This window comes from Barbus barbus, assembly GCF_936440315.1.
Source record: "Barbus barbus genome assembly, chromosome: 37".
In the NCBI taxonomy this organism is placed as follows: domain Eukaryota; kingdom Metazoa; phylum Chordata; class Actinopteri; order Cypriniformes; family Cyprinidae; genus Barbus; species Barbus barbus.
In genome coordinates this window covers 13,287,566-13,313,977 of record NC_136715.1, presented here as the reverse complement: position 1 = coordinate 13,313,977, position 26,412 = coordinate 13,287,566, and the positions used below count along the sequence as shown (strand labels likewise).

Below are 26,412 nucleotides of genomic sequence, written 5' to 3'. Positions count from 1 at the left end.
AATACAAATGCTGAGGGTGTAACAGCAAATTTGACATCTTTCTTGTCTGACCACTGTGATCAATGTCTTGATATTTTGTTTTCTCTTTTGGTACGGCATAAAAACACTATCATATGTTTTTTTCTTTTTCTATTGGTGCAAATTGGAAAGCAAAAATTTGTCAAAGTTTACCAAAATATGAACATTTCTGCCTCTGAGAATCCCAGAAATGTAATAAGGGTCCATAACAAACAGTCACACATCAAGCATGAAGCTGAAAAAAAATTGCTAGACAGCACTATTAGACTAACAGAACTTCAGCTTAAAAGAAACAACATGAAAAGGAAAATCCAACAAACCCAACAACCTCCAATATAGACTGCTGATATGCTAACTGTCATAAAGACTTTAAGTCATAAACCTAATTTGCTAAATGGGTCAAGTGGTATAGCTTACCCTTACAAATTTGAAGCACCCTAGTGAGATTATTTATTGCCTTTTACATCTTCAGTTTCTGTCCTGTTTATGTAGAAACATGCTATGTATCTGGTATCTTTAAGACCTTTGATTATATACCTTGATAATGTGTTACTTTTATTGTCCATACATTCTGTACTGCCTTCCTTGTATCAGCCAATCCTATAAAATAACCATTGTTCATTTATATTGACCCCTTTATATATAATCGCATTTCACTCTCCAGTATGAAAAAGTACACTAGTACACTAGTTTTCATCATGAAGCAATGATTTAATTAGGTTTCATCTAAAGCATAAAATGGATGTTATGAATTGAGGTTTCTTACTAGTTTATTAGACATATTAATGTACTCTAAAATTTATTTAATTATGCTTGTCACCATATCAAAGTCACTTAATTACAATATGTTAATCCTCAAATGTATAGTTAGACCTTTTTTTTCGTTTTAATTTTTGAAAACTGTTTTGTTCATTTTAATTTTCACAAAGCATACAGTTTCAAAGCAACGTCACAGAAAAAGCATGTTTCAGTGTTAAAATAAGGAGGTATTCTCTTATCAGTCAGAGATGGGTTACTAGTTTCAAAGTCATGTCCTAGTAATGGTCAGTTATGAGATAATACAAGTTATATGGTTAGTAACATCATGTAGCACCCCCTTCTAATGAACATGTTTGACTACTTTAGTCATTTCTATGCGTACAAATCTTAATGTTTAAGCATATAATGATATTCTAGGGAATTGCGTGCTTCTAATTTTATAGCAACAGTTTGGACAGGACCCTTTTCTATTCTAACATGACAGTGCCTCTGTGTATAAGGCACGGTTCAAAAAGACATGATTGATTGAGTCAGTGTGGAAGAACTTGACTGGTCTGCAGAAAGCCAAGTCCTGAACACCTCTGATGTGACTTTATATGCAGACCTTGTGCCAAAAACCAAACACATATGTATATATATATATATATATATATATATATATATATATATATATATATATATAGCAGTTATATGTATTAAGCAACAATTTGTCCTCAAAGTTGATGTGTTAGAAGCAAGAAAAATGGGCAAGCATAAGGATTTGAGTGAGTTTGACAAGGGCCAATTTATGATGGCTAGATGACTGGGTCAAAACTGCAGCTCTTGTGGGGTGTTCCCAGTCTGCAGTGGTCAGTATCTATCAAAAGTGGTCCAAGTAAGGTACAGCGGTGAACCGGCGACCATGTCATGGGTAGCCAAGGCTCATTGATGCATGTGGGGAGCGATGAAAATGTGCTGGTTCTGATGAAAAGGTGTCATAATACATCATAATGTTATGCCCGATCAGTGTATATGTAGTCATTTAAATGTTAATTTTATTATAATGTTTCATTTTTAAGATGTCATAATATTAAAGAACTAATAATATAATATAATATAATATAATATAATATAATATAATATAATATAATATAATATAATATAATATAATATAGCAGTTTGGAAAATGGATGGATGGATATTATTCTATAGAATAATCTTGTCTGACTGCTGATAAAACAGACAGACCATTAATATATGTACACTAGATTACGTCTGGTAAGAATAAATCATCAAGCTGTAAAGCCATTGAAAGCCATTCACTGATGAGAAAACTGTACTTCACACAAATTGAATGATACTGTTTTTTCCATTATATTTCATTTTTTTCTTCTAAATTTGTTTCTAAAATTTGGTAGAAACAAATTTATGTAACCTATTTTTAATTTTTTTATTTGCTGTTTTGTGAATGATATTTTGAGTTATGATTGTGAAGTTGTGTACTTGCATCAGTCACAAAAAAACACAGAAGTCTCCCTAGATGACAAGTCAGTTTATTCATTTCTTCAAAAAAATGACCAAGAAACAGTGAGTCATTTAAAAAGAGGTACTTACAATAACAAACTGCACCCAGATGGATTGAAGACATAACTGTGCTACATTTAAACATAATATTTTCAGTTTATGAACATGAAACAATTGATGTTTAGTGTCATTTGTGCACTTTCACTATTTGCAGATGTTTTTAGAAGGTGATCCCTTAGGGCCAAACACAGCACTTACAGGTGTTATCAAACACGGTGCCTTTGGCACAATGCTCCAAGAAGGTATTGCCTCCTGCACAGTTATAATATTTGTTGGGGTCTTCAGGATGAGGATAGAGTCCATCTGGCTTTCCATTACAGAATCCTGGTCCTGGAGCATGAGTGGTGGTGGTGGTGGTAGTTGTGGTGGGCGTTGTGGTTTGGCCAGGTTTGGGGGTGGTGGTTGAAGGCCTTGGAGGTACTTCTGGAAAAAGCATTTTAATAAGCATTAGTTTTATTCGTTTTTTTATTCACATACAACCAGTGTTGCAAGGACAGCTTGTGAAATTTGTACCGATATTCAGAAGATTGTGCAGATGGCCCATGAGAGGATGGTTCCCCTGATTACAGAACTGTCCAGCAAAGTCATCCAGATCAAGCGCCCAGACAAAGGCTCCACCAAACTTCTTATCTTTAAGATAATGGACCTATAAATTGAAAGAAGAGTTGCTTTCTGACAAGTGTTGACAATGAAACCCAACTCTAGTAAAGTCTCAAAAATACCTTAGTTTCGAAGCTCTCCTTGGTGTCAAATCCAACCCATTCACCGTTCTTTGTGGCATAGGGCACCTTCTGATCCTCAATCCACTGAAGTGTTGTTCCCTCTAGGAATCCACAGATCTATACAGATATTGAAATATTGTTTGACAATATTAGGATATTGGGACTATTCAAAAGATACTTTTAAGAACATATTACATTATTTTGGAAAAAATTACTCCAAAGCTCCCACCTCATAGTAAGACCAGAATCCAGCCTCGCGAGTGTAGGTTCCAGCTGAAGCAGGTCCACTAGCTGGGGCTCCAACACTAGTATCAGCAGATGTCAGACGGAAAGTGCGACCGTATGTTGCGAAACCCATTCTGAGTTTCTCCACAGGGGTGCCGTTGTCCCTCCAGTAGCGCATAGCATAGTCCTGAATGAGGAGGAGAGCTCTCATTTTAAAAAGGATTTCTTCAGGAGGTTTGAAAACCTCATGATAAATGATGTTATAGTATATCAATTCTCACTGTATTAAAGTAGATCAGGTCTCCCTCATCATTTGAGCCTTGGTACAGGGGGCTGTTGTGTCCTGTGAATCTTTCCCAAGTTCCATGGAAGTCATAAGTCATCACATTGATGAAGTCCAAGTACCTGAAAAAAAGTTACACAAATCAAGAGGGGTCTAAAACATCTATGCTGATTCACTATCCTATGACCCAACATAGGCCAAGAAATTTGGAAAATGGATGAATGGATTACTTGGCAATCTCTGCAATTTCGTATCCTTCATCAATTGTCCCTTTGCCAGCTGATACAGCAGCGGTCAGCATCAGTTGAGGTCTGCCAGTAGCTTTGGCCTCAGCTGCATAGGCCGCAACAAGTTCCTGCAAAGAGAAACATAGATAAATAAAAATTAAAAGGTGTAAAAGTTCTCCACAATATCTGCCTAAAAGATATTGCATTACAATCAGACCCACCTTGCACAGCATTGTGAATCTTTGTTTGTCTTCAGGTGGACTTCCTCTTCCTCCAGGGTATTCCCAGTCCAGATCCAGACCATCAAATCCATGCATTCTCAGGAACTTGATGGTGGACTGGATGAATGTTTTACGGTTCGCAGCAGTGGAAACCATGATGGAGAACCTGAGATGAATTTTGGAAAAATCTTGATATCTACAGTAGATGTTTCTGCATTTCAACTGACCATCAAGCCAATGTGATAATGAGGAAAAAAGAAAATAAAACGTACTGTGTTGAACCAAAATTCCATCCACCAACAGCCAGAAGAGTCTTAAGAGTGGGATTTCTGTGAGGTTAATATAGATATTTTAGGATGTTTTCATAATATATGACAATGTATATTGATTTCATGTTACCATGTCTAACTGCAGTGTTACTTTCTTACTTTTTTGGTATTTTAATGAATGCTGTACATAATATTTTATCTAATACATACGTGTTCTTGAGGTCATTGAATGCCTTGTAGAGAACATCGTCGTTCCATTCATAGGTGACAAGCTCGTTTTTTTGGTTGATGATTGAAAAAGCATAGATTAGGTGTGTACAAAGGAAAGGGTCAACATTTGCAGGAGTATACTTTCCAATTCCAGGTCTGTACTGGGACCAGTTGGTGAAGTAGCAGCCCATTTCCATGGAGAAGGCTGGATATGGATACACAAAGAATCTTTTAGACAGGACACTTTCAAACTAGAATGCACCCCTTAAACTCATCTCTCTCATCTCAAAATTGATGAATCATACAGATATTTCATTTAAAAGAGAGGTTTAATCTAATAATGTGGTCTGATAAATATGCAGTGACTCACCAACATGGCAGAGCACCAAGCCCAATCCTACAATTTGCAATGATATAATGTAAGTGACAAATTTAAAATAATCCATGAGCGTATTTTAGATTACACTTTATTATTTCTTACCTGCTATAAGTGTAAGTCTCCCCATTTTTTGCCAATTTTCTATAAGAAATAAAGTATAGTTTCCTCAGTTACAATGAACTGAAAGCCGAAATAAATATTTTAAGCTGAATTCTCAAAATAGAAATTCCCTGATGTTATTTACCTGGGGTTCGTCAAGAAAAATGAGAGGATGAGCACCAAAACACCTGAGTTTTATAGGAGTTGGGTGTTATCTATGCCATAATATGGGAGGATTTATTAGGATGGTCTAAGATATGATATCTCCAGTAAACTATGGACTGCAATGACTATATCGTGGAAATAAATTACCTTTGTACTGTTCTGCACAATTTGTGTAAAGCTTAATTCATAGATAAGATGAAAAATTGAGCCTGATGTAATAAAATGTGGATGAATGCCAACATGTCTGTTATTGTAATATGGTTTTATCAATTGAGTTTAAACATTTCAACATGGTAAAATGTTCAGCTTAAGCCAGATTTGTAGAATTTACAATATCATTCATCTATCCATTTTTCATACTGCTTGTCCTCTGCAGGGACATTTCAAGATTAGAGCGGGCGGCTCTAACCAGCGTTTCAGGCCACATGCGGGGTACACTCTGATCGGATGGCCAGACCATCGCAGGGTTCACACAGTGGCACACACACTCACACCTATGGCCAATTTATAGTGTCTAATTCACCTATGCTGCATGTCTTTGGATTGTGGGGGGAAACTGAAGCACCCAGAGGAATCCTACGCAGACACAGGGAAAACATGCAAAATCCATATTCCATATAAATATATAAACAAATATTCTAAGACAATCAACAGAAAAAGATGCAGATTAAAAAAACAAATGTAAGTTTTGGTTATGGTAGTCACTGTGTGAAGGTGTTCCTAACCTTATTTCTTTCTTTCTTTTTTTGGTAATTATTAACTAAGAAGAAATGCTACTTCATCTTTGATATCTAATCAAATAATCAAATTATGTTGTATCAAACTTTTATGGGGTTAAAATTATGCGCAGAGGTCTTTGCAAAGATAATTTAATTGTATAGTTTGAATTTGGGTGTCCAATTAAAGTATTTACGAGGCCTGTATTTAAAATATTGGTTATCATTCAAATTAATAAATACATTATATATTCAAGTTGATAACAAATTCAAATGACAAAATGTTATCTTTGAGAGAGTGCAAATAAATAAACATTCAAAAATCAATTTAAAATCTATTTTTCAAAACATTTATTTATCCAGATATACTTTGATTAACCTATAGACTTTATAGGTTTTTGAGACAAAGCATATGAACTGGTACTCTACCAAAGTAACATGGATTTGTATATGCTGTTGAAGAGAAATGGCATAGACGTGCATGATTCCCCTAGTGAAAAATAAATATACTTAAATGTATTTGAAATTCCAAGTATACTACAAATACATTTCCATATTTATGTAAGCTACATAATAAAATGCCCTGTCTTTGTACTTTTAGTATACTAAACTGGTCAACTTAAAGTCTGCTAAACTGGAACACCTAATTTTGTACATAATGCACTTTAATTGTGCAGACAGAGTGCTAAAGCACAATTAAAGATATGCTCAGTATATTTGATTGTGCTAAAGTGGATCTATTGCAAGTAAACTTCAGGTACACGTTTTTTTACAGACTCCCAATGGAAGACTCTTCTTATTATTATTTTTTTAGGACTTCTTTTTACTGTATAGACACATATGATCCTTGCTGCTATTTGTTGTTATTTATTGTCATTATTATTGTTTACTATTACCATTGCAATAGTATTGTGTATCTGTCTGAAATAGTGTTGTTTTTCTTGAAGTGCTGCTCAATATGCTTTTGAATTGCCCCTCGGGAACAAATCAAGTTTTTTTAATTGAATTGAATTTTAATATTTTGCATTTAAAGACCGATATTATTCAAAGATCATATTCTCATCAAAAGTGACATTAAAACACATTTTAGACTTAATATTAAGAAATGTGCATTGTGCACAAGTAGTATGCCAAATAAAGTTTAATTATCATTTTTATATCAGTAGTCTCGAGTTATCTGTTAGTAAATATGTTAATAGATTTTAACTATGACATAAATGTATTTTAAATAGATTACTTTTTTACTAGGGTCAATCTTGCGTATTACGTCATATCCCCCCAAAAATGGCTCGCTCAAAACAGCAACCATCAAGGGAATTATCGGATGTCAAACCAACAAGAATGTTATTTTTTTGTTTGTTTATTTAATTATTTCGTACTAGGTTGTCCTCTCCCTTATGCATGTGTTACAATGATGCCTCGAAGCACAATCTTCTGCACACAGGAGCAGAGCCGCACTTGAGATGAATTTGAATGAATTGTCAGTGAATAAATTGTTCTTGTAAGCCAGTTCTTTTAATTCTTTTCAGTTGTTTACCGTTACACCCGGTTCACAGAGTGAATAATGCAAAAACACCTGCGTGATTATTCAAAATACATGGAAAGACATGAGGGTGAGTAAATAATGATAGAAATGTTACTTTGTGAGTAAAATCATGAGAAAACAAAACATTTGTGCTTTATCCGAAAGCATTTTTTGAAACCAAAATAATAAGGTACAAGAAAAATACATTTTCCTGGTCAGCTACTCGTTTTCAATCTCAAGTTGTTGAAAGACCACTGCTTCCTTTTGCATGACGTATTCAATGATCGGCTGTTCAATAACATATCGCTTTATGCTGGACAAAGAAGAAATTGTGGAGTTCTCTGCATTTGTATTCTTTTCCTTTTTTATTTTTTTTGAAAAGATGAACTTATTTTTTTCAAAGTCTGCATTTATTTGATTTTATTGTATAAGCTGTATAGTTCTGCCTGTAACAGATACTCCATGTGTATCAACTTAATAATTTAGTTGATACACATGGAGTATCATGGAGTATGTATGAAACATACATGGAGTATCTGTTACAGGCAGAACTATACAGCTTATACAATAAAATCAAATAAATGCAGACTTTGAAAAAATAAGTTCATCTTTTCAAAAAAAAATAAAAAAGGAAAAGAATACAAATGCAGAGAACTCCACAATTTCTTCTTTGTCCCGCATAAAGCGATATGTTATTGAACAGCCGATCATTGAATACGTCATGCAAAATAGGCTTTAAATAGGCTACAGTATGAAGAATGTATGTTTAAAAGGCTTACCAACCGCATCAACATAATGCTTACTGTGCAGTAACAAAACACAATAAGTGTCTCCAGGCAATTATCAATGTGACTTTATCAGTGTGATGACAAATAGCTTGGGACTTAGGAAAGATTTAATGAGCCTAATTTACTGGTTCCAAGTTGCAAAGGATAGCTAATAAAACGGTTGGTGGCACACTTGATATGGATGATAAGGCTGGATCTTTTGATGATTAAAAACTGCTTATCCTCCTGCTACCATCACTTTCACCATCAGTACCTCTACCGCACCTAGAGAAATCACTTCCATCACATAACATACTAGTTCACATACGTTTTGTCATCTGACTTGTTTTATGTTATAGAATTCTTAATTTAATGCATGAACTTCCCACTGATAGGCCTTCACTTTATACAGTATATGAGGTCAGAATGCGTCTCTTTTGTGTTGCTTTCTTCTCATGTTGAACTGTCACCTGCATCACATCTGGTTCAAGTAGACTTACAGGTCGGCTTTGGTTGCGCTAAATGCTGCACAAAGAAAGTCTTTTATTTCTGATGAAATGTGATGGGGAAAAATCATCATCCTAACATTTATCTGCATGCAATTCTCAATTGGCCACACAGTTAATAATTGTTGTCTGTATCATTAAATTATTGTTGTCCGAGACACTGAGACTGAAGACTGTAGTGTACTCCGTGAGTTTTTAAAAGCTCAGCTCAATGTGCTATGAATGAACAGTGCTCAAAGACGGAGGCAAAAATGTTATTCTTATTTGAAACAGAGTGGAAACAATATTTGACATGTCATGACTTAAAAACCAAATCATTTTCTTCAGTATTCCAGTATTTTAAGCATCCTAATTTGATCAAATTCTGTACTAGCTAATCACTCTGACAACTTATTCTCTCGCCCCCTTGAGTACTAAGGTTTATAACAACAATACAAGTGCAATGTCTCACATAATGTATGTTCAACTACCTACTGTAGATGTGGCATCGGTGCATTGGCTTGTAATGAAAAAGATTTGCTGAAATGGCAAAAAAAAGGTAAAACTGATAAAAAGGCATAGAGCAATTTTAAATGAGCAATTTATCTTATCCGTTCATTGTTACTCCTAGTCCTCCGTATTAAATAATACAACATGTAAATAATATAATGCTACATTAAAAATAATAATAATAATAAATAAACCCTGCATGCATACATTTCTCAGTTAAAATTCATTAGCCCCGGGACAGGAGGTAAGGAACTATTGTTAATCTGCTAAACATATGTGCCCAGTAATCATGGTTTGAAAAGGCAGTGCATGCTTTATTAAAATGTTGCCATGAATGAAGCTTCAGAATTATACACTAGTCAAATGCTTTGAGTACCTACGATTTTATGTTTTTGAAAGTCTTTCATGCTTACCAAGACTTCATTTATATACAAATACAGTAAAATAGTAATATTGTGAAATATCAATACTATCTGAAAGAAGTTTTTCATTGTTATATGTTTCAAATGATTATTTATTCCTCATGGCAAAGCTGAATTTCCATCAGCCAGTACTCCTGTCTTCAGCGTGACATGATACTTCACAAATCACTCTAATATGCTGATTTGGCACTCAATTATTATTGGTACTTAATTAATAATAATGGTTCTTATTATCAACGTGGAAAAGTTTTTGCTGCCTCACAACTTAGTGGATTTTTGAAAGGATTCTTTAATAAGTATAAAATTAAAAAGAATTGCATTTGTAAGTATCTCTTGTTACAGGTGCATCTCAAATTAGAATATCGTGAAAAAGTTAATTTTTTCTTGTAACTTATTTCAAAACAGCCAGATGAGCTGAAGGTTCAATAGTGCCTCAGCAGTGCCACAGACTGATCGCTTCCATGCCATTCCTCACTGATGCTGGAATTTGTGCTAAAGGAGCCCCGACCAAGTATTGAGTGCATAAATGAACATACTTTAAAGAACTTGAACTTTTCTGTTTTGTAAATCCTTTCTTTGATTGATCTTAGGAAATATTCTAATATTTTGAGATACTGGATTTTTGACTTTCATGAGCTGTAAGCTCTAATCATCAAAGTAAAAAAAAACTGAAAAAAAACCTATTGAAATGTTTTACTTTACATTTACTGAATCTAAAATATATGAAAGTTTCACTTTTTGAAATAAGTTACAAGAAAAAATTAACTTTTTCACGATATTCTAATTTGAGATGCACCTGTATAATGATACAAAAGATACTTCAAATGCAATTCTTTTTAATTTTATACTTATTAAAGAATCCTTTAAAAAATCCACTAAGTTGTGAGGCAGCAAAAACTTTTCCACGTTGATAATAAGAACCATTATTATTAATTAAGTACCAATAATAATTGAGTGCCAAATCAGCATATTAGAGTGATTTCTGAAGTATCATGTCACGCTGAAGACAGGAGTACTGGCTGATGGAAATTCAGCTTTGCCATGAGGACTGTTTCTCATCTTTCTCTTGAAAATATCCAATAGATTCCATATAGGGTTCAGGTCAGGCATGTTGGCTGGCCAATCAAGCACAATAATATCATGGTCAGCAAAGCACTTGGAAGTGGTTTTGGCACTGTGGGCAGGTGCTAAAGTCCTGCTGGAAAAGGAAATCAGCATCTCCATAAAGCTTGTCAGCAGATGGAAGCATAAAGTGCTCCAAAATCTCCTGGTAGACCGCTGCATGGACTTTGGACTTGATCAAACACAATGGACCAATACCAGCAGACGTCACGACACCCCAAATCATCACTGACTTCGGAAACTTAACACTGGACTTCAAGCAGCTTGGGTTCTGTTCTCTCCAGTCTTCCTCCAGACTCCAGATCTTGATTTCCAAATGAAATCCAAAATATACTTTTATCTGAAAAGAGGACTTTGGACCACTGAGCAACAGTCCAGTTCTTTTTCTCCTTAGCCCAGGTAAGACGCTCCTGACGATGTTTCCGTTTCAGAAGTGAAACAGAGCCCTTTTCCTGAAGACATCTGAGCGTGGTGACTCTTGATGCACTGACTCCAGCTTCAGTTCACTCCTTGTGAAGCTCTCCCAAGTGTTTGAATCGGCTTGGCTTGACACTATTCTCAAGCTTGCGGTCATCCCTGTTGCTTGTGCACCTTTTCCGGTAACACTTTAGAATAAGGTTCCATTTATTAACATTAGTTAATGTATTAACTAACATGAACAAACAATGAACAATGCATTTATTACACTATTTATTAAACTTTGTTAATATTAGTTCATGAAAATACATTTGTTCATTGTTTACTCATGTTAGTTCACACTACATTAACTAATGTTAACAAACACAACTTGTGAATTTAATAATGCAGTAAATGCTGAAATTAACATTAACTATAAGATTAATAAATGCTGTAGAAGTATTGTTCATTCTTAGTTCATGTTTACTAATGTTGTTAACTAATGTTAATAAATGGAACCTTATTCTAAAGTGTTACCCCCTTTCCTACTCAATTTCTTCCTTCCAGTCAATTTTGCATTTAATATGCTTTGATACAGCACTCCTTGAACAGCCACCCCTTTCAGTAATGACCCTCTGTGACTTACCCTCTTTGTGGAGGGCGTCAATGTTCGTCTTCTGGATCATTGCCAAGTCAGCAGTGTTCCCCATTATTGTGGTTTCAAAGAATGAGAGATACCCAGAATTTATACTGTAGGGATGGTCATTTATTGAAACTCAAATGTAAATATTATAATATTTTGATACTGATTTTTGACTTTCATGAGCTGTAAGCTTTAATCATCAAAATGAAAACAAAACAACATTTGAAGTGTTTTGCTTTACATGTAATGAATCTAAAATAAATGAAAGTTTCACTTTTTGAAATAAGTTACAAGAAAACTTTTTCACCATATTCTAATTTTCTGAGATGCACCTGTACATGCCTTTACTGTAACTTTTCATCTGTTTAATGCATCCTTGCTGAATAAGAACATTCATTTATTTTTCTTTTCTTTCTTTATTTATTTATACTTTATTTAATAAACTTTTTATACTTATCCCAAACTTTTGAATGTTATATTAAGGTTTCCACAAAAATATTAAGCAGCAAACCCTGCTTTCAAATGAAAAATAAAAAGAAAGGTTTCTTGAGCAGCAAATCAGTATATTTGTATGATTTCTGAAGGATCATGTGAAATGGTTACCGCGCTGTAAAAAAAAATGTTCCAAAAGGTTGTTTCAACTTAAAATAATTTGTTACCCTGCTGACTTAACATTTTTAGTTTAGATAACTTGAGATTTTAAGTTACTCAATGTTAATTTAAGGGACAACTGGAATATTTTAGTTGCATTAACTAATAATTTTAAGTCAGCGGGGTATCAAATTATTTTAAGTTGAAACAACTTTTAAAAATGTTATTATTCCAAACTTTTGACTTTTAGTGCACATATTAAAATATAGAGGGGAGTATGATTAAATTAAGACATTAAGACTAAACTAAATCAATATCAAACAATCAAAACATATGATGTACACGTTTATTAGCTATTAATACTTTTACAATGACCCTCTAATATTGTTGGAGGTGTTTAGACAGGTCAAAGATGATGTGTTGGAGTGCAAGCTCAGGTGATTTTGTTACTAATTACTGTGTTGTTGTTATTTTTATCATTGGATTGACACCTGCATGACCTTCGTCTCTGTCTGGATAAAACACACCTTCCACCGAAAATAAGGTTCACTACAAAGAGCAAATGCACCCGTATCTGATTGAACAATGACCTAATGTACATTTCTTGTGTAACACTGGGCACACATTATCATAAATATTAGCTTGAAGTTACTGATATCTATAGTATCCCTGTATGATCCTACAGAAGCAATCTTAGGGTTCATCCTAAGGCTGTTGAAGACAATGTGATGAATCTTTATATGTCCACATGCTAAATTTTCACATGCCTGAAGTCACTGAAACATATCATGTTTGTAATGACAAACTTTGTGACTTCAGCAACGATACTGCAGTTTAGTTACACTACTAGAATTTCTAGTTTCAGTAAAAATAATAATGGTAGAGAGCTTGAGGTGAAACTGAAAATAGGTCACATCAGGTGTTTTTTCCTTTCTTTAAGGTAAGACAACAAGGCTCTTCATCAAGATAAAATGTGTAGATATTGTTTATGATGTTTGGGTTTAAATGTGAAGAGCTTAATTTTTAATAGCACACTTTTATTTAAAAACAAAACATAAAGATTTAAGTGCATGAGCATTTTTCCTCAGTCTCAAAATAAAATTGCCATTGTATTCTTAATTGTTTTGAATAGCATTTCATTTCATTCTATTGTGAACATCCTCAAGGGAATGGACATCCACACCACTGATTCCACCATGAGAGATACACTAAATCTTCATTGTGTCTGTCAAAGAAAGACAAATCTTCGTTCCAAAAATAAGTTGCAAAATAAATAAATCTTGTTTGGTCTGTTACTATAAATCTGGATCGGACAAATCTGACTGAAATTCAGATTTTTCTATAGGCAAGAAAAATCTGAGCTGACATTTAGTGTCATGTTATACATGTGTAGCCCACCCTGTCTCTCTCTCCACCCCTAATTTTACTTTAAGTGGAGTTCCCCACACAAAACTAAAGGGACATGTAGCAGCAACAAAATGAACAGGGGAATAACACATTTAACAGGTATTTTGTTTATTTTTATTCAGATATGTTTATTTAACCCCACTGGTGTGTTGGGGTCAATTTGAATCGCATTCAAGTTTCAAAATACTTGAAATACTGGTTAAACTATTTATTTCTTCTTGAAATTTTGTGAATATTGATCATTTGGGGTCATGAATGTCCATGCAAATTTGTGACATAGATGTTCAGAGAGGCTGTACAAAAATTGTTCCTTTGGGTTGGGGTCATGTTGAACCCCCATTAACCCCAACTGTTTCCCATAAATTTGGCAAAAATCAACAAAGAGAAAACCTTTTTTGTAACTTGTCGAACAACTTGAAACTTTTAACTTGTACTGGTCATTTTTGCTTGTTAGATTTTTTGGATCTAAATTACTGAACTGTTGCAGCACTGAAAAAAGTGTGAGAAACCCATTTTACTCACAAGGTTTTGAGAACCAGACATAACAAAAAGGCAGAGGAAGTACAAATAGGAAGAGATAAATAGAAATAACGTTAGATATTATTTATACTTACCACTTAGTCACTAAGTGGTCAAGACAAAAACATCAAAAACATTATGATTTCTGAACCAAAAAAACATCAAAACAAGCTCCAATAGATGTCTTTTTGAATAGTGCTGATTTTGGGAAATTTGCATGGAAACCAGCGTGTGTCAATTTGACCCCAAAACAGAAGTTTTACCCAGTTTTTCAACACAACAGGAAGGATAATATATTAATCTCACATAAAAGCATCTATTAATGATCTTTTCCCATTTTTGTCAGGCCTGAATTTGCTCTTTCAGTTCGGTAAGGTGATTTTCAATCCACTGCATAAAAGTGATAAGTCTAATGTTTAAAAAAAATAAAGTATTGAGAGATTGAGAATTATTCATTTAAATTATATCACAAACATATTCCTGCTGATATGTTAGTATGTGTCTTTGTTCTCTTTTTCCTCAGTAACCTGTTCAAGGCTGGTGTGTTACTTTACAAACTGGTCTCAGTACAGAGCAGGAACTGCGAAGTACCTTCCTGAGAATGTGGACCCAAACTTGTGCACTCATTTGATCTATGCATTTGCCATTGTAAACTATGCCAATAACATAGCAGGCAGCGAGTGGAATGATGTGGCCCTTTACTCGACCTTCAATGCACTTAAGAACCGGTAAGGATGCGTGTAGCTCAGAGATACACATTTCGAGTCTTGTATATATTTGATTTGTCAACTGTGTGACAAAGACTTTGTTTCTTTTAGAAATCCTCACCTAATAACCTTGTTGTCCGTCAGAGACCAGGACTCAAACCAGTAAGCATTCTTTTTCTGTTTCTGAATAAATGTTGCTGTTAAACGTACCATTTTTGTGTTTCATACAGCTTTTTTTTTTTTTTACAAAAACATGGTTTATTGAGAGAGATTTTGCAAATTTGCAATTAATCAGAAACATTTGTAAGCCACATTACAAGTTATAGTGAAGTAAGTAGTCATGAATTTACTTGTTCACACCAGATTCTCCATTATGATATCCAACTGGACAAACCGTCAGACATTCATCAAGTCTTCTATAGAATTTCTGAGGAAGTATAATTTTGATGGGCTGGATTTGGACTGGGAATACAAAGGCACTTCAGAGACACATCCAGAAGAAAAACTGAAATTCACTCTACTGTGCAAGGTTAAAATTAAAATGATGTTTTCATATATAGGGCCCCAAGTGTTTTCCACTTAATCTGTGTAAAATGTTACTGGTACATGGCACATAAATATATAGGCTACACTGCCATTCAAAAGTTTAGGGTTGTTAAGATTATAAATATAATTGTTTCAAATTGTTTCTTCTTCTTGGTTTAAGCATAAATCTTATTGAGGTTCATGCTTAAAACGAGTAAAAAATAATTACCTAAAGAACTAAATGAATTTTTGTGAAACTTAAGGAGCTTCTGGAGGCGTTTCTAGCTGAAGGCCAGTCAAACAAAGATGCAAGACTGATTCTAACAGCAACTGTTTCAGCACAGAAAGAAGTTATTGAAAGGAGCTATAATATTCCAGAGATCTCAAAGTAAGAGCAACATGTCATTCAGCTGCAGTGCTGTCTTATGACAATTGCAAAAATTGCACACAAAAAAAAAGTTTAAAAATTTAAAAACTTTTTTTAGGTACTTGGACCTTATTAGTGTCAAGACATTTGATTTTCATACATTTAAAGATGACATTGCAAGACATCACAGTCCTTTGTACAGTGGCATCCAAGACGAGGACGATATCAACTCAAACATCGTAAGCAGATTGACTTTTATTATGAACACAGGCTTCAAGACAGTGAATAACTTTAATTTGCTGCTGGATAGTTTGCATATTTTCATCTTTCATACAGGATTCTGCACTAAAATACTGGAGATTCCAGGGAGCTCCTGCTGAGAAGTTGTTGATGGGCTTTGCCACGTATGGACGTTCCTTCATCCTCACCTCCTCTCAGAGTGGAGTTGGAGCCCCAGCCAATAACCTGGCTTCTCCTGGACCTTATACACAAGAGATGGGCCTGTGGGCTTACTTTGAAGTAAATCTCATAGGAAAATATATTTTCTAGACAGAAACCTCTGTTCAATGTCGTTAATATTAATTACAAATGCTTGTCTATATTAAGTTAAGAAATATTTTCTTTTTTCAAGATATGTCTTTTCCTAAACGGTGGGGTAGTACAGTGGATAGAAGACCAGAAAGTTCCTTTTTCTATTAAAGGCAGTGACTGGGTGGGCTTTGACAATCAGAGGAGCTTTGAAATTAAGGTACGTTCTGTTACAGGCTACTCCTATGTTTAAATTGATAGATTATGTTACATGAAAAATAACAGCTCTGCTTTTTATTGTTAAGATAAAATACTTACAGGAACATGGCTTTGGGGGTGCATTTGTATGGGCTCTAGACCTGGATGATTTTTCTGGATATTTCTGTGGACAAGGCAATTACCCTTTAGTCAACCACCTGAAGAAATGGTTAATCCTTGGTAAGATTTGCATTAATTGTTTTGATTTGTAGAATGGTTATTTATCTTCAGATTCTGATATAGAATTATTTCTTTGCTAAGGAGCAGAAGATGAATTGAATGGTTCCATGACTGCAAACTCCTTTGCAACCGTTGGAAAGGGCTTTTCACCACTGCCGACATGTGTGAACATTCTCAGCTCACTTCCTGCACTGAAAAGTCAGTTCTGTGCAAACAGATCAAATGGACTCTATCAAAGAATGGATTCCCTTAACTCATTTTATAGCTGTACCGGAGGAATGACAAATATCACCTGGTGCACCCCTGTCGTTTTAAATCATTCTGAGGCAACACGACCATCCCAGATGATTGTTTTTATTACATTAGTGAGTGCAGGTTTTCTAACTCAGTGGCATAGCCTATTTAACATATTGATTTAATATAAAAACATAGATGGTAAAACAGCTGAGCACATTTTTTTACATCTAAAATGCAGTATAGGTTGTAACCTGCATATGGATGCATGTGGAGTACTTGTGAATAGTTGTGGTTATTAATGTGAAATCATTTCTTATTACTCTGCTTTAAAATTAGCCTTTGAGCCATTTTAGTCCTTAGTCAAGCAACTAATGTAGTGTAAATACGCAGCTAACTAACTTTTGTTTTGAGAAATTGCCTCTGCACGTGTAATGTGAAACACAAGATATACTTTTGCTTGCATTTACTGAAATATATGAAGATTATTTTATTTTTCTTTGTATTTTTGTCCTTATTTTTAGTAATTGTATTGTGTGTGTGTGGTTAAAATTAATACATTAAAAAGTAAGAGAGCAACATTGTGTATTTTATATTTCTGGTTATTGTGCAGCTATAGCGTGACTGGGAATCAGTTACATAGCCTACATACAAAATGTTATATTCTTTTCATTAGGATATATTGTATCCCACAGTGACTACTCAGAGACTAGGCTACTTTTTATTGCTTTATTTTAATTCTTCAACTCTAATAATAATTTTACTCACTCTCATTTTCTTTCAAATCAGTGTAGGCTACATTTATTCTGCCTAACACAAAAAAAGTTATTATTTTAAATAGAGTCGCTATAAAATAAATAAATCGCTATTGTACGTCAAAGACCACTTTTATGACTTATATGATACTATATGATACAATATTTTTCTTCTGGCTTGACTTGATTGCCAGAATTCACCTTCTGAGTTTGCAGAATAAAGAAAGTCGTGTGGGTTTAGAATAACATGACGGCACCTAGCCTACAGTTTCTGGTGAACTGTCCCTTTAACGAGTCTGTTCGTCACATTGATGTCTTTACTGCCTGGACAGCCGAGCGCCATTTTGTTCGCCTGTGAAGCCAAGAAGAGATAAGACCAGTCCAGGAGCGTCGACTACGAGCGTCAACATACACCAAACCGAACATACTTAATTCCAATCGGTATAAACTGGTAATTGTGAACGCTTTATTTGAAGTGATTGAACTTTTTATTTAATCATTCATTTGTTTTAGTAAAGTGCAGTAGTCGTGCTACCCGAAGTTAGCAACATGCTATTCGAAAGCTATAGAACACTGTTATTTTCACGTACACCGCTTTTAGGCTTAAACATATAACATAATTAATTGTTCTTTACACGTTGTTTATCTCAGTGTTTCTCATCTGACAACCTTCATAGTTAAACGAGTCGGACCAAATACGACACTAAAGGCTTAACATGACAAAAGGGAATAACGTTAACTATCATTTGAACGGTGAATTGAATTCAAAATGTATCTAATCGTAATCAAAGTTTTGAAAAACTCAATGGAAACCAAAGATTTTTTCAAAAATTCGAATCAAATTCATTTTCGCTGTGCTTTCGTTTTGGTTTATTTATGAGTGTGTAACTTTAGATTATGTACTATACATGTTTTTCATCTGAAAAAATGTTGTTACAATATTTGAGATTTACAGACGCGGAATTTGTAAACTGCATCCTAAATTTACATGTGCGGATGCAAAATCTGCCAAATATTTATTCGGATAATACCAACTTTAAAACTTGATATAATGGTTTATCATGCTCGAAAAACGATACCCAGAAACAAAATGAGTTCAAGTACGAAATTGTCTTCACGGTCTGAAGTTGTTTGTATGTATTATCACGTGCTATTGTGTTCAATTACATGTGATATAAATCCAAAAACATGTTCAGTCTCCCTTAAGAATTTTATCCATGTAATGAAATATATTATGTTCCTGTCCTTATTCAGATAACCAATTGTTAAACACATGGGGAGTGTTTTTGTCTCTTTTTTTGAAATGTAGGTTATGCAAGATCTTGTCCTTCATTCCAGAGGATAACTGGATTTGGATAATGATATAGCTTCCCTGAAGATTGCTGCCTTTTTTTAATCTCACCATTGATTTTTGGTTTTCCTCTATTGAGCATTTTTTTTAAAGCTCCAGTCTACCCCATTTCAATTTTCCACCTGCCTTCAGGAGACGTAGAAGAGAACCGTTCCTTTTTTTTTTTTTTTCCAACATCTCCAAGATATCCAGTCCTTTTTTTGCCCTCGGCTTTTTCTTTTTTGACAACATCTAGCTTGAGGGTTTAAAAAAAAAAAAAAAACCCCTCACCACTCAATTATCAACAATATTGAGAAAAAAAAAAAGAAACTGACATTTTCCACCACCTGCCAGTTTTAACACAGCAGTCTGATGGGAACAAGTTTCTAAGAGAGGCAAAAGTAGCCCCATCTCTACCTGTTCAGTCTTTACTCATCAGTCAAGTGTTCCTTCAGGATCCATACAGTGTGGAGCGACCCTTCAAGTGCTCGAGATCACCAGGGAACGTCTCAGCCACTGCAGGTGAACAGTTCTTGCAACGCATTTTCTCTCAAGTATTTAAATATCGGCCACCATATTACATCATTCAGGACAGAATGTGTAAGTGAAAAATGTGAAAGGATCAACAGGGGCATGAATAGGCTTGTAACACTCTAAATAGGGAGATTCACGTGGACCCTGTTGTAGGAGTCCAGGACGAGGTCCCAGCATCACTGAAGAGCTCCTGACCTAGAAGACTACAAACTTGTGCCAGAATGACCATGCAAGGAGATGACTGCTACTTCTTCTACTATTCCACCTGTACTAAGGTAAAATATTGTAAATAGTCATGTGCTGTGCATTGTATACACACACACACACATTTTAGAATATATAGAATTATATTAGATATTTATTTTAATATAGATTTAATATGATAAAATGTAATATTGAAAACAGTATGAAAACGTTTGTACACACACATACATGAAGATGATGATCATAACTAAAAGTTAATTTTTGGTGTTGTGATTTGCCTTTTAAGGGTGACAGCTGCCCTTTTCGACACTGCGAGGCTGCCATGGGTAGCGAGAAGGTCTGCACCCTGTGGCAAGAGCAAAGGTGCTTCCGTAATGTCTGCAAGTTTCGCCATATGGAAATAAAGGTTTGTGTCCATTTCCAAAACCTATTTCTGTTAAGATCCTTCTATTGCTCCTCAAATGAGACCTCAATAACGATCCACCCTGTTATTACTTTTATAGAAAAACCGCAAGGAAATCGCATGCTATTGGGAGAACCAGCTGGCTGGCTGCCAGAAACCTCACTGTGCTTTCCATCATGAGAAGCCGCGCATCATCGATGGGAGTTATTTTGCCCCAGACAAAGGTATTTTGTTGTCTTTACGGTGATTTGAACTATACCGCTCTTTATAAGTTTCTAATATAAATTGGCATTTTTGTAAATAGGACAAGTAGTGCGAAAAGAGAAGGAAGAGGCCCCACTTGAGGACCAAGTCAACCAAGTCCCTGCACCCACTGCAAACCCTACTAACCCGCAGTTAAGAGGGGTCATTAGAACTGAGACCCAAGAGAATGTCCCCAGCCCTACCCATCCACCTGTGGTCATCAACCCTGTCGATGATGACGATGAGGATGGTAAGCTTACATTTCTGTGACGGTTTAACTAGAGCAGGCTGTCCAACCTCGTTTGTGGTTGATTCCAACCCTTAATTAGTCCTTGATTAGCTGGTTCAGGTGTGTTTAATTAGGGTTGGAACTACGGGCTTCAGGTGGACCTTTAAGAATAGTTTTGCATCCCTCATCTAGAAATCTCACTGTCTTTTTACTTCAATATTTGCAGATCAATTCTCAGAGGAAGGAGATGAATATCTTGGAGGTTCACCCCGAAAAATGATCACAAGCAAAAGTAAAGACCGTTTCCATGATCTGTTGATATTTTCTTTTATTTATTAGGAGCTTTATTTAATCATTATCTTGTCATGCAGATGATTCGCTGAACTTTGGTGTCCAGACACTAGAGGAAATCAGATTGAGGAAAGCACTCATGTCAAGTTTGAAGAAATCTGGTAAATGAATCCTCAGCACTATTTTATTTGGGTAAGTTTTGTTGTTAAGCCATCAGATGGATCATTTTAATATTTGCTTTTCATTTGTTTGCAGGGCAGTCCACCATGCAAGGCTCAGCCCAAAACAAAGGAGCTGCTATTGAAAAGGAAAACATTCAGTCTCTCTCACGTTGGGAAGTTAACAATGCCAGCATTGGTGAGTGGTCCATAAGGTTTTAAAACTTGTGGTTTTTTTACAATATCGAACCATTAAATAATTTAAAAACCCTTTTAAAATCTGTTGCAGATTCATCTGTTAATGAAATTGGAAAAAGAAAAATTGCCGACAGACTTGGGAAAAACATTTTGGCCAGAGGTAAGTTTATGAAAACAGTTTGCTTCACATTTATGGATCTGCAGTGCCTTTTTACAAAATCTGACAGATGATGTTGTCGTTTAATTTAAGATGCTCCTGTGGAGAAAGACCTACCTTTAAAACGACGCCTTGCTGAACGTGTCGGTGGAATTGTTGAATCCTCCACAGACGTGCTACCACAGAAAGGTGAGAGACTTGTTTATTGTGGCAGCTGTAATTGTGTGGGTCTTTTGTATCTTTTTCATAGCTTCTTTTTTTTGTGATCTCTTTATAGCTCAGAAACCAGTGCGTGAAAGACTTGGGTTGACTGCCGCCCCATCTAGCACTGACAGCGAGCTGAAGTCATCTGGAGATATCCGTATAAAAACCCTCGAGGAGATTCGGCAAGAGAAGGCAGCCAGAAACCTTGACACATGTAAAGTTGAGCGTGTTGTGAAAGAAGTGCCGGCGAAGGAGCTGAGCCCATCCAAGAAAAGTCTCAAACACGCTGGCGGACCTCAAGTTAAGACCTTCTCTGAAATCCTTCACGAAAAGAAAAAAATGCAGGAAAAAAAAGCCCAGGAGGTGAGCACAACAGCCAGAAGCCCACAGAGGAATGAAGGACCTTCCACTGCTGGAGCTGTGGTCAAGGCTCCTGTATTAGCTGCTGGGGAGGTACGAGTAAAAACACTAGAGGAGATACGCAGGGAAAAGGCAGCCCGGATGCAGGCACAGCTTCAAGAGACCACAGACGATAAGACCCCAACCTCAACTGAAGCGGAGTCAAGTGGACCTCCAAAGAGGCGCATTCTACGCATTAATAAAAGCTCATGTAAGTCAGACACATTCATGTTTTCCTAGTTTGAATTAGTTGCCTCATATACCCAAAGGAGGGTGTTCAAGTCAGTAATGTATAATAATAAGATTAAACACTCAATTTTCAGTTAAAGGCATTTCATTATTGAATTCAGAGATGTCATTGTCTAGCTCAGTTTAGTTTAAATAGTATCCGTAAGATCAAATTGACTATAATCGCTAGAAATTAAGTGTCCCCAACTGAGCAAGCCAGAGGCGACAGTGGCAAGGAAACAAAACTCCCTCTGTGACAGAATGGAGAAAAAACCTTGGGAGAAACCAGGCTCACATAACTGTTAATTCTTTCCAGCAGCTGCATGCACTGTGGGTCAGACAAAACCAGATGCACCTGACAAGAAACCAGAACCTGCAGTAGAGGTAAGATTCAAATTATACACAAGACAACAGTCATGCCTAAATATTATTGTTTCTCCAATAATTGTTTGCTCTGTTCAACTCGCAGGCAAATGGAAAAGGTAAACCCACCAGTGTGATCGTTAAAGTAAAAACGTTTGAGGAGATCATGCGAGAGAAGAGACTCCGCAAGCTGCAGGAGGAGCAAGTCACCTCCACCAACCAGAAAGACGCAGCGCTCTCTGCACCTGCTGCCTCACCGCCAGCCTCTGAACCCTCCGCCCAACCACAAACCACCGTGAGACAGCGGATTGCCCTCAAACACAAGACCTCTCTGCTCCCTGCTACCCCAGGAGCGCCCCAGAAAAGCTCCCCCGAGCGCTCTGGAGACAGGACTCCATCGACAAACACACCAAAGCCCTCGACCTCTCCTGTGATACCTGTCCAGCTAGCTGAGGGAACTATTCAAGCAGAGAAGAAGGGTATGAATTTAACATTAATTGATGGTCATATTCAACCTCTCTTTAACTGTACTATTTAACTACTTGTTTCTACACAGTAATGCTCTCTACATGACCGTAATGCTTACAATAGTACTAAAATGTATGTAATGTATAAAATACAAAATATAAATTAATAACTTTTCCAAATGGCCTACTCAATCCATTGCATTTGCTTGCATTTCAGTGAAGCCCAAGGTGAATGTGAAGCCGTCAGTAATGAAGCCAGCAGCCCAGCCTACCCAAAAGAGGAAAGCTGCAAAAGTTCACTCTGCTGTTGCTGAAGTGAAACCTCTTAACACTGCCTGTCAAACACCTTCCTCGCCAGTTATTCTCAACAAGCGTATTAGGGTAAGTGTTAGTTTATTTATTAGTTAAAGGTGTTAGGCAAGTCTGGTGTGTCACTGTATTGGGGAAAAAAAATATAGAATACAGTTTGAATTTATTTTTTTTATTTTTATTTTTTTACACACTTTTAGGTGGAGTCGCCAACCCCTCCAGATGTTCAGTCCAACACTCAGCAGGTGCCTTTCAACACTGTGGATATTCAGATGGTGCCTATGAACTGCGTTGAGCCCGCCAGTACTACATCACCTGAAATTGTTGCGGTCCCCCAAAGGTATGGAAATTGTTCTCGCGTTTCAAACAATGTTTTTAAAAAAAAATAAAAATAAAGTGTGTATAGGGGTGTAACAATACACAAACATGACTCGGTATGTACCTTTGTTTTTGATGTCACGGTTCGGTATGGTTTCGGTACAGCAGGAGAAATAAAAAAAAACGCTTTTTTTTTTTTTTTTTTTTTTTTTTTTTTTTAAATGGTTAATTTTCTTAAGGATAAAAATCTACCTCAGCTTCGGTCCTAAACTATAGCGAGCCCTTTTACAATTAACAACCCCAAACAGAAATTCAATTGCTATTTAATTTTAACTTTAATAATCAACCCTCAAAATAAAAATTTAATGCAAACATATCGAATTCTAAATTATACGATTTCTATATGTTGTTGAAATATAATAATTTACGAGTGGCTGTCATATTTAAACATGCATTAATTAATAATAAAGACATCACTAACAAGTAATGTATAATGAGTATATAGTCCAATATTTCATGAAATGCTCTTTGCAGTTCATTTCTCTAGCAAATAACGAGCTGTAGACACTGATGACTTGCCTGAGGTAAATGAAATGCTACTTGACGTTTTGTTTACAAGCTGTTTTAATGACATCTTTCTGCGGTTGAAACCTTTTAGCGATTATGTGAGGAGTGAGATGTTTATTCATCTATATTTCGTGTTAAAACTAGTAATAAAGTGGAAGGGTTCACGCTCACTCACACGCCACTCTGCCATCAGAACTGAGGCGTTTATACAGCGATCTATTATGCCATGTCAGAGAGCACCAAAACGGCATTTGTCTGAATTTCCTGAAAAAAGGTACGATTTGTTCCGAAGGACAAAAATGAAAATTCTCAGTACGAATGTACTGTTACACCCCATACGTGTGTGTGTATGTGTATATGTATGTATGTGTATATGTAATATTTATTTACATACACAATTACTCCTTTTTTATATATTTTCTGTTTGTTTGTTTTTTCCACTTGTAGCCCTGTGGTCAAAACACCCAGCATGCGCTCTCGCCGGTCCAGCACCACTACTAGTCGTACTCCTGTTGTTACCCGTTCATCAGTGGATGACTTTGAAGACCTGTTAGATGAATTTACTGATGATCGGCTTGAGGATGACTTGGAATTGGACTCGGGCAAGGGAGAGGACGACCTCCTTTTAGAACTCTCAGAGATGATTGACAGTTAGACATGAGCGATATCATCCGTTTTCTTACAAAAACACTGCCACTATGAATTTGAAAGGACTGTGACACCATTTAATCCACAGCATTTTAAATTAAGACTTTTATTTTCGAGCTCTAATAGATCTGTTTTAATGTTTCTTTTAGATTTTTTTTCTTGTTGATGTAAATATTTCTTCATCAAACAGTGCTTGAGAAACACCAGTTGTGGTTTACAAGTCTTGTCCTCTTGTTTTCTTTTAGTTAACTTCCTAAAGCTGTCAAAAAAGAGGAAAAAATCTTATTTAGCAGTTACGGGTATTAACAAGCCATTGTAAGACAGCCTCAGGTATAATGATTGTGTTGGAAGTTGTTATAGCACTATCATCATGTATTACAAAGATAGGAAGTTTTCAGTTGTGTACTGTGTATGCTGAAAAATTGCTTTTTATTAGAGAAGGCACATCAAGGCCACACCTTTCTTTGTCTTCTTTTTGAGTCACGTGTATTTATGATCCATTAAATGTTCTTTGGACATCATTGTTTTAACAGGTCATTTTGCTCACCTTTGCATTTAGTTTAGGCAAAACATTTTATGGTCCTATTGTTTAATGATCTGACATATAGCTGAAGGTCATGGCTCGCCTTTCTTCATTTCCGCATAAATTCTGTCACAAATTTTATGCTACATGAAATTCCTTTGGGACCATCTACACATTTTCACTTTGTGAAATTAATATCAAATTATTTTAGCAGCGAAGTTCCTTCTCAGACTTCTGAAATATGTAAATATGAAGCGGTGTTCTCAGGGAAAATACTTCAGCTTTGCTTACCCTGTATGTTTTGTTTTCTTTGGAATGTCTTGACCATCCATGTCTTCTCTTCTTTGTTTTATTCACCTTAATTGATTGACATCATGCATTAAGGGACTTGGATGTGAAAATGTTATCTTTACTGCGGTGTCTGTCTTCAGTTGAGTTGCACCTCTTGTAAATAAAATGTCTTTATGGGAAAATATTGTTTCAGTTTTTAACCTGTTAGCCTGCACCAGAGCGACCTCGCACTGAACGCTCTTTGTTTGCATGTGTCATTGTTTTCTAATAGAATAAATGAAACGGGACAAAGTTAATCTTGTCAAACTCTATATCATTCTGAGGGTCTAAGCCTCAAGCATCGACGACAGATCGCTGTTTTTCGATGGAAAGCTTATAAGGAATGAGTGGCACAAATTTGCTACATTTGTGTAAGCAGTACACATCCAAACACGCAGAGTAAAAAAGCCGTACGTACCTTTATCATTGTAATAACGAGCCACAAACGCGTCCACTGCTGAAATCCCAGTTTAGTTAGAGAGGTAAGGGTCCACAGAAAAACATCCCAGCGA

General features: G+C 35.7%; 3 protein-coding genes across 9 annotated transcripts; 2 read left to right on the top strand and 1 right to left on the bottom strand.

The window, feature by feature from the left end:
- Positions 1-2,515: 2,515 nt before the first annotated feature.
- On the bottom strand, positions 2,516-5,003 carry LOC306856818 (acidic mammalian chitinase-like; the record flags this gene model as incomplete). The annotated part of the gene is made up of 11 exons (XM_079396302.1): positions 2,516-2,763; positions 2,854-2,986; positions 3,063-3,179; positions 3,292-3,474; positions 3,569-3,692; positions 3,801-3,925; positions 4,019-4,184; positions 4,291-4,347; positions 4,498-4,702; positions 4,868-4,894; positions 4,979-5,003. The coding sequence occupies 11 exons, from the start codon at positions 5,001-5,003 to the stop codon at positions 2,516-2,518; spliced, it is 1,410 nt and encodes a 469-aa protein (XP_079252428.1).
- A 562-nt stretch (positions 5,004-5,565) lies between these two features.
- Positions 5,566-19,855, top strand: LOC306856621 (acidic mammalian chitinase-like; the record flags this gene model as incomplete). Its single annotated transcript, XM_079395976.1, has 11 exons — positions 5,566-5,572; positions 14,590-14,613; positions 14,767-14,971; positions 15,062-15,112; positions 15,314-15,479; positions 15,739-15,863; positions 15,961-16,081; positions 16,179-16,361; positions 16,474-16,590; positions 16,676-16,808; positions 19,815-19,855. 11 exons carry the CDS (start codon positions 5,566-5,568, stop codon positions 19,853-19,855), a joined length of 1,173 nt encoding a protein of 390 aa, XP_079252102.1.
- LOC306856939 (zinc finger CCCH domain-containing protein 11A-like) lies at positions 18,103-26,155 on the top strand. 7 transcript variants are annotated; one of them, XM_079396507.1, is made up of 17 exons: positions 18,103-18,248; positions 19,107-19,649; positions 19,789-19,936; positions 20,152-20,271; positions 20,369-20,492; positions 20,573-20,761; positions 20,967-21,032; positions 21,112-21,192; positions 21,287-21,388; positions 21,479-21,547; positions 21,638-21,733; positions 21,822-22,358; positions 22,692-22,759; positions 22,845-23,217; positions 23,423-23,586; positions 23,715-23,854; positions 24,847-26,155. In XM_079396507.1, exons 3-17 carry the CDS (start codon positions 19,883-19,885, stop codon positions 25,052-25,054), a joined length of 2,391 nt encoding a protein of 796 aa, XP_079252633.1. In that variant the 5' UTR covers positions 18,103-18,248; positions 19,107-19,649; positions 19,789-19,882; the 3' UTR covers positions 25,055-26,155. The 7 variants fall into 7 exon arrangements, with proteins under 7 accessions (XP_079252633.1, XP_079252638.1, XP_079252632.1 ...); XM_079396512.1 differs by having other exon boundaries at positions 18,132-18,248; positions 19,583-19,649; positions 22,695-22,759; positions 24,847-26,039; XM_079396508.1 differs by having other exon boundaries at positions 18,144-18,248; positions 19,583-19,649.
- Positions 26,156-26,412: the final 257 nt, after the last annotated feature.

What these genes read in the sequence shown, in the direction of transcription:
- LOC306856939 (XM_079396507.1), top strand. Translation starts at nt 19,883, where the DNA reads ATGACCATGCAAGGAGATGACTGCTACTTCTTCTACTATTCCACCTGT. An exon ending in AGACGTGCTACCACAGAAAG is followed by an intron (nt 21,734 to 21,821) that starts GTGAGAGACTTG and finishes ATCTCTTTATAG; the next exon opens with CTCAGAAACCAGTGCGTGAA. An exon ending in ACGCATTAATAAAAGCTCAT is followed by an intron (nt 22,359 to 22,691) that starts GTAAGTCAGACA and finishes AATTCTTTCCAG; the next exon opens with CAGCTGCATGCACTGTGGGT.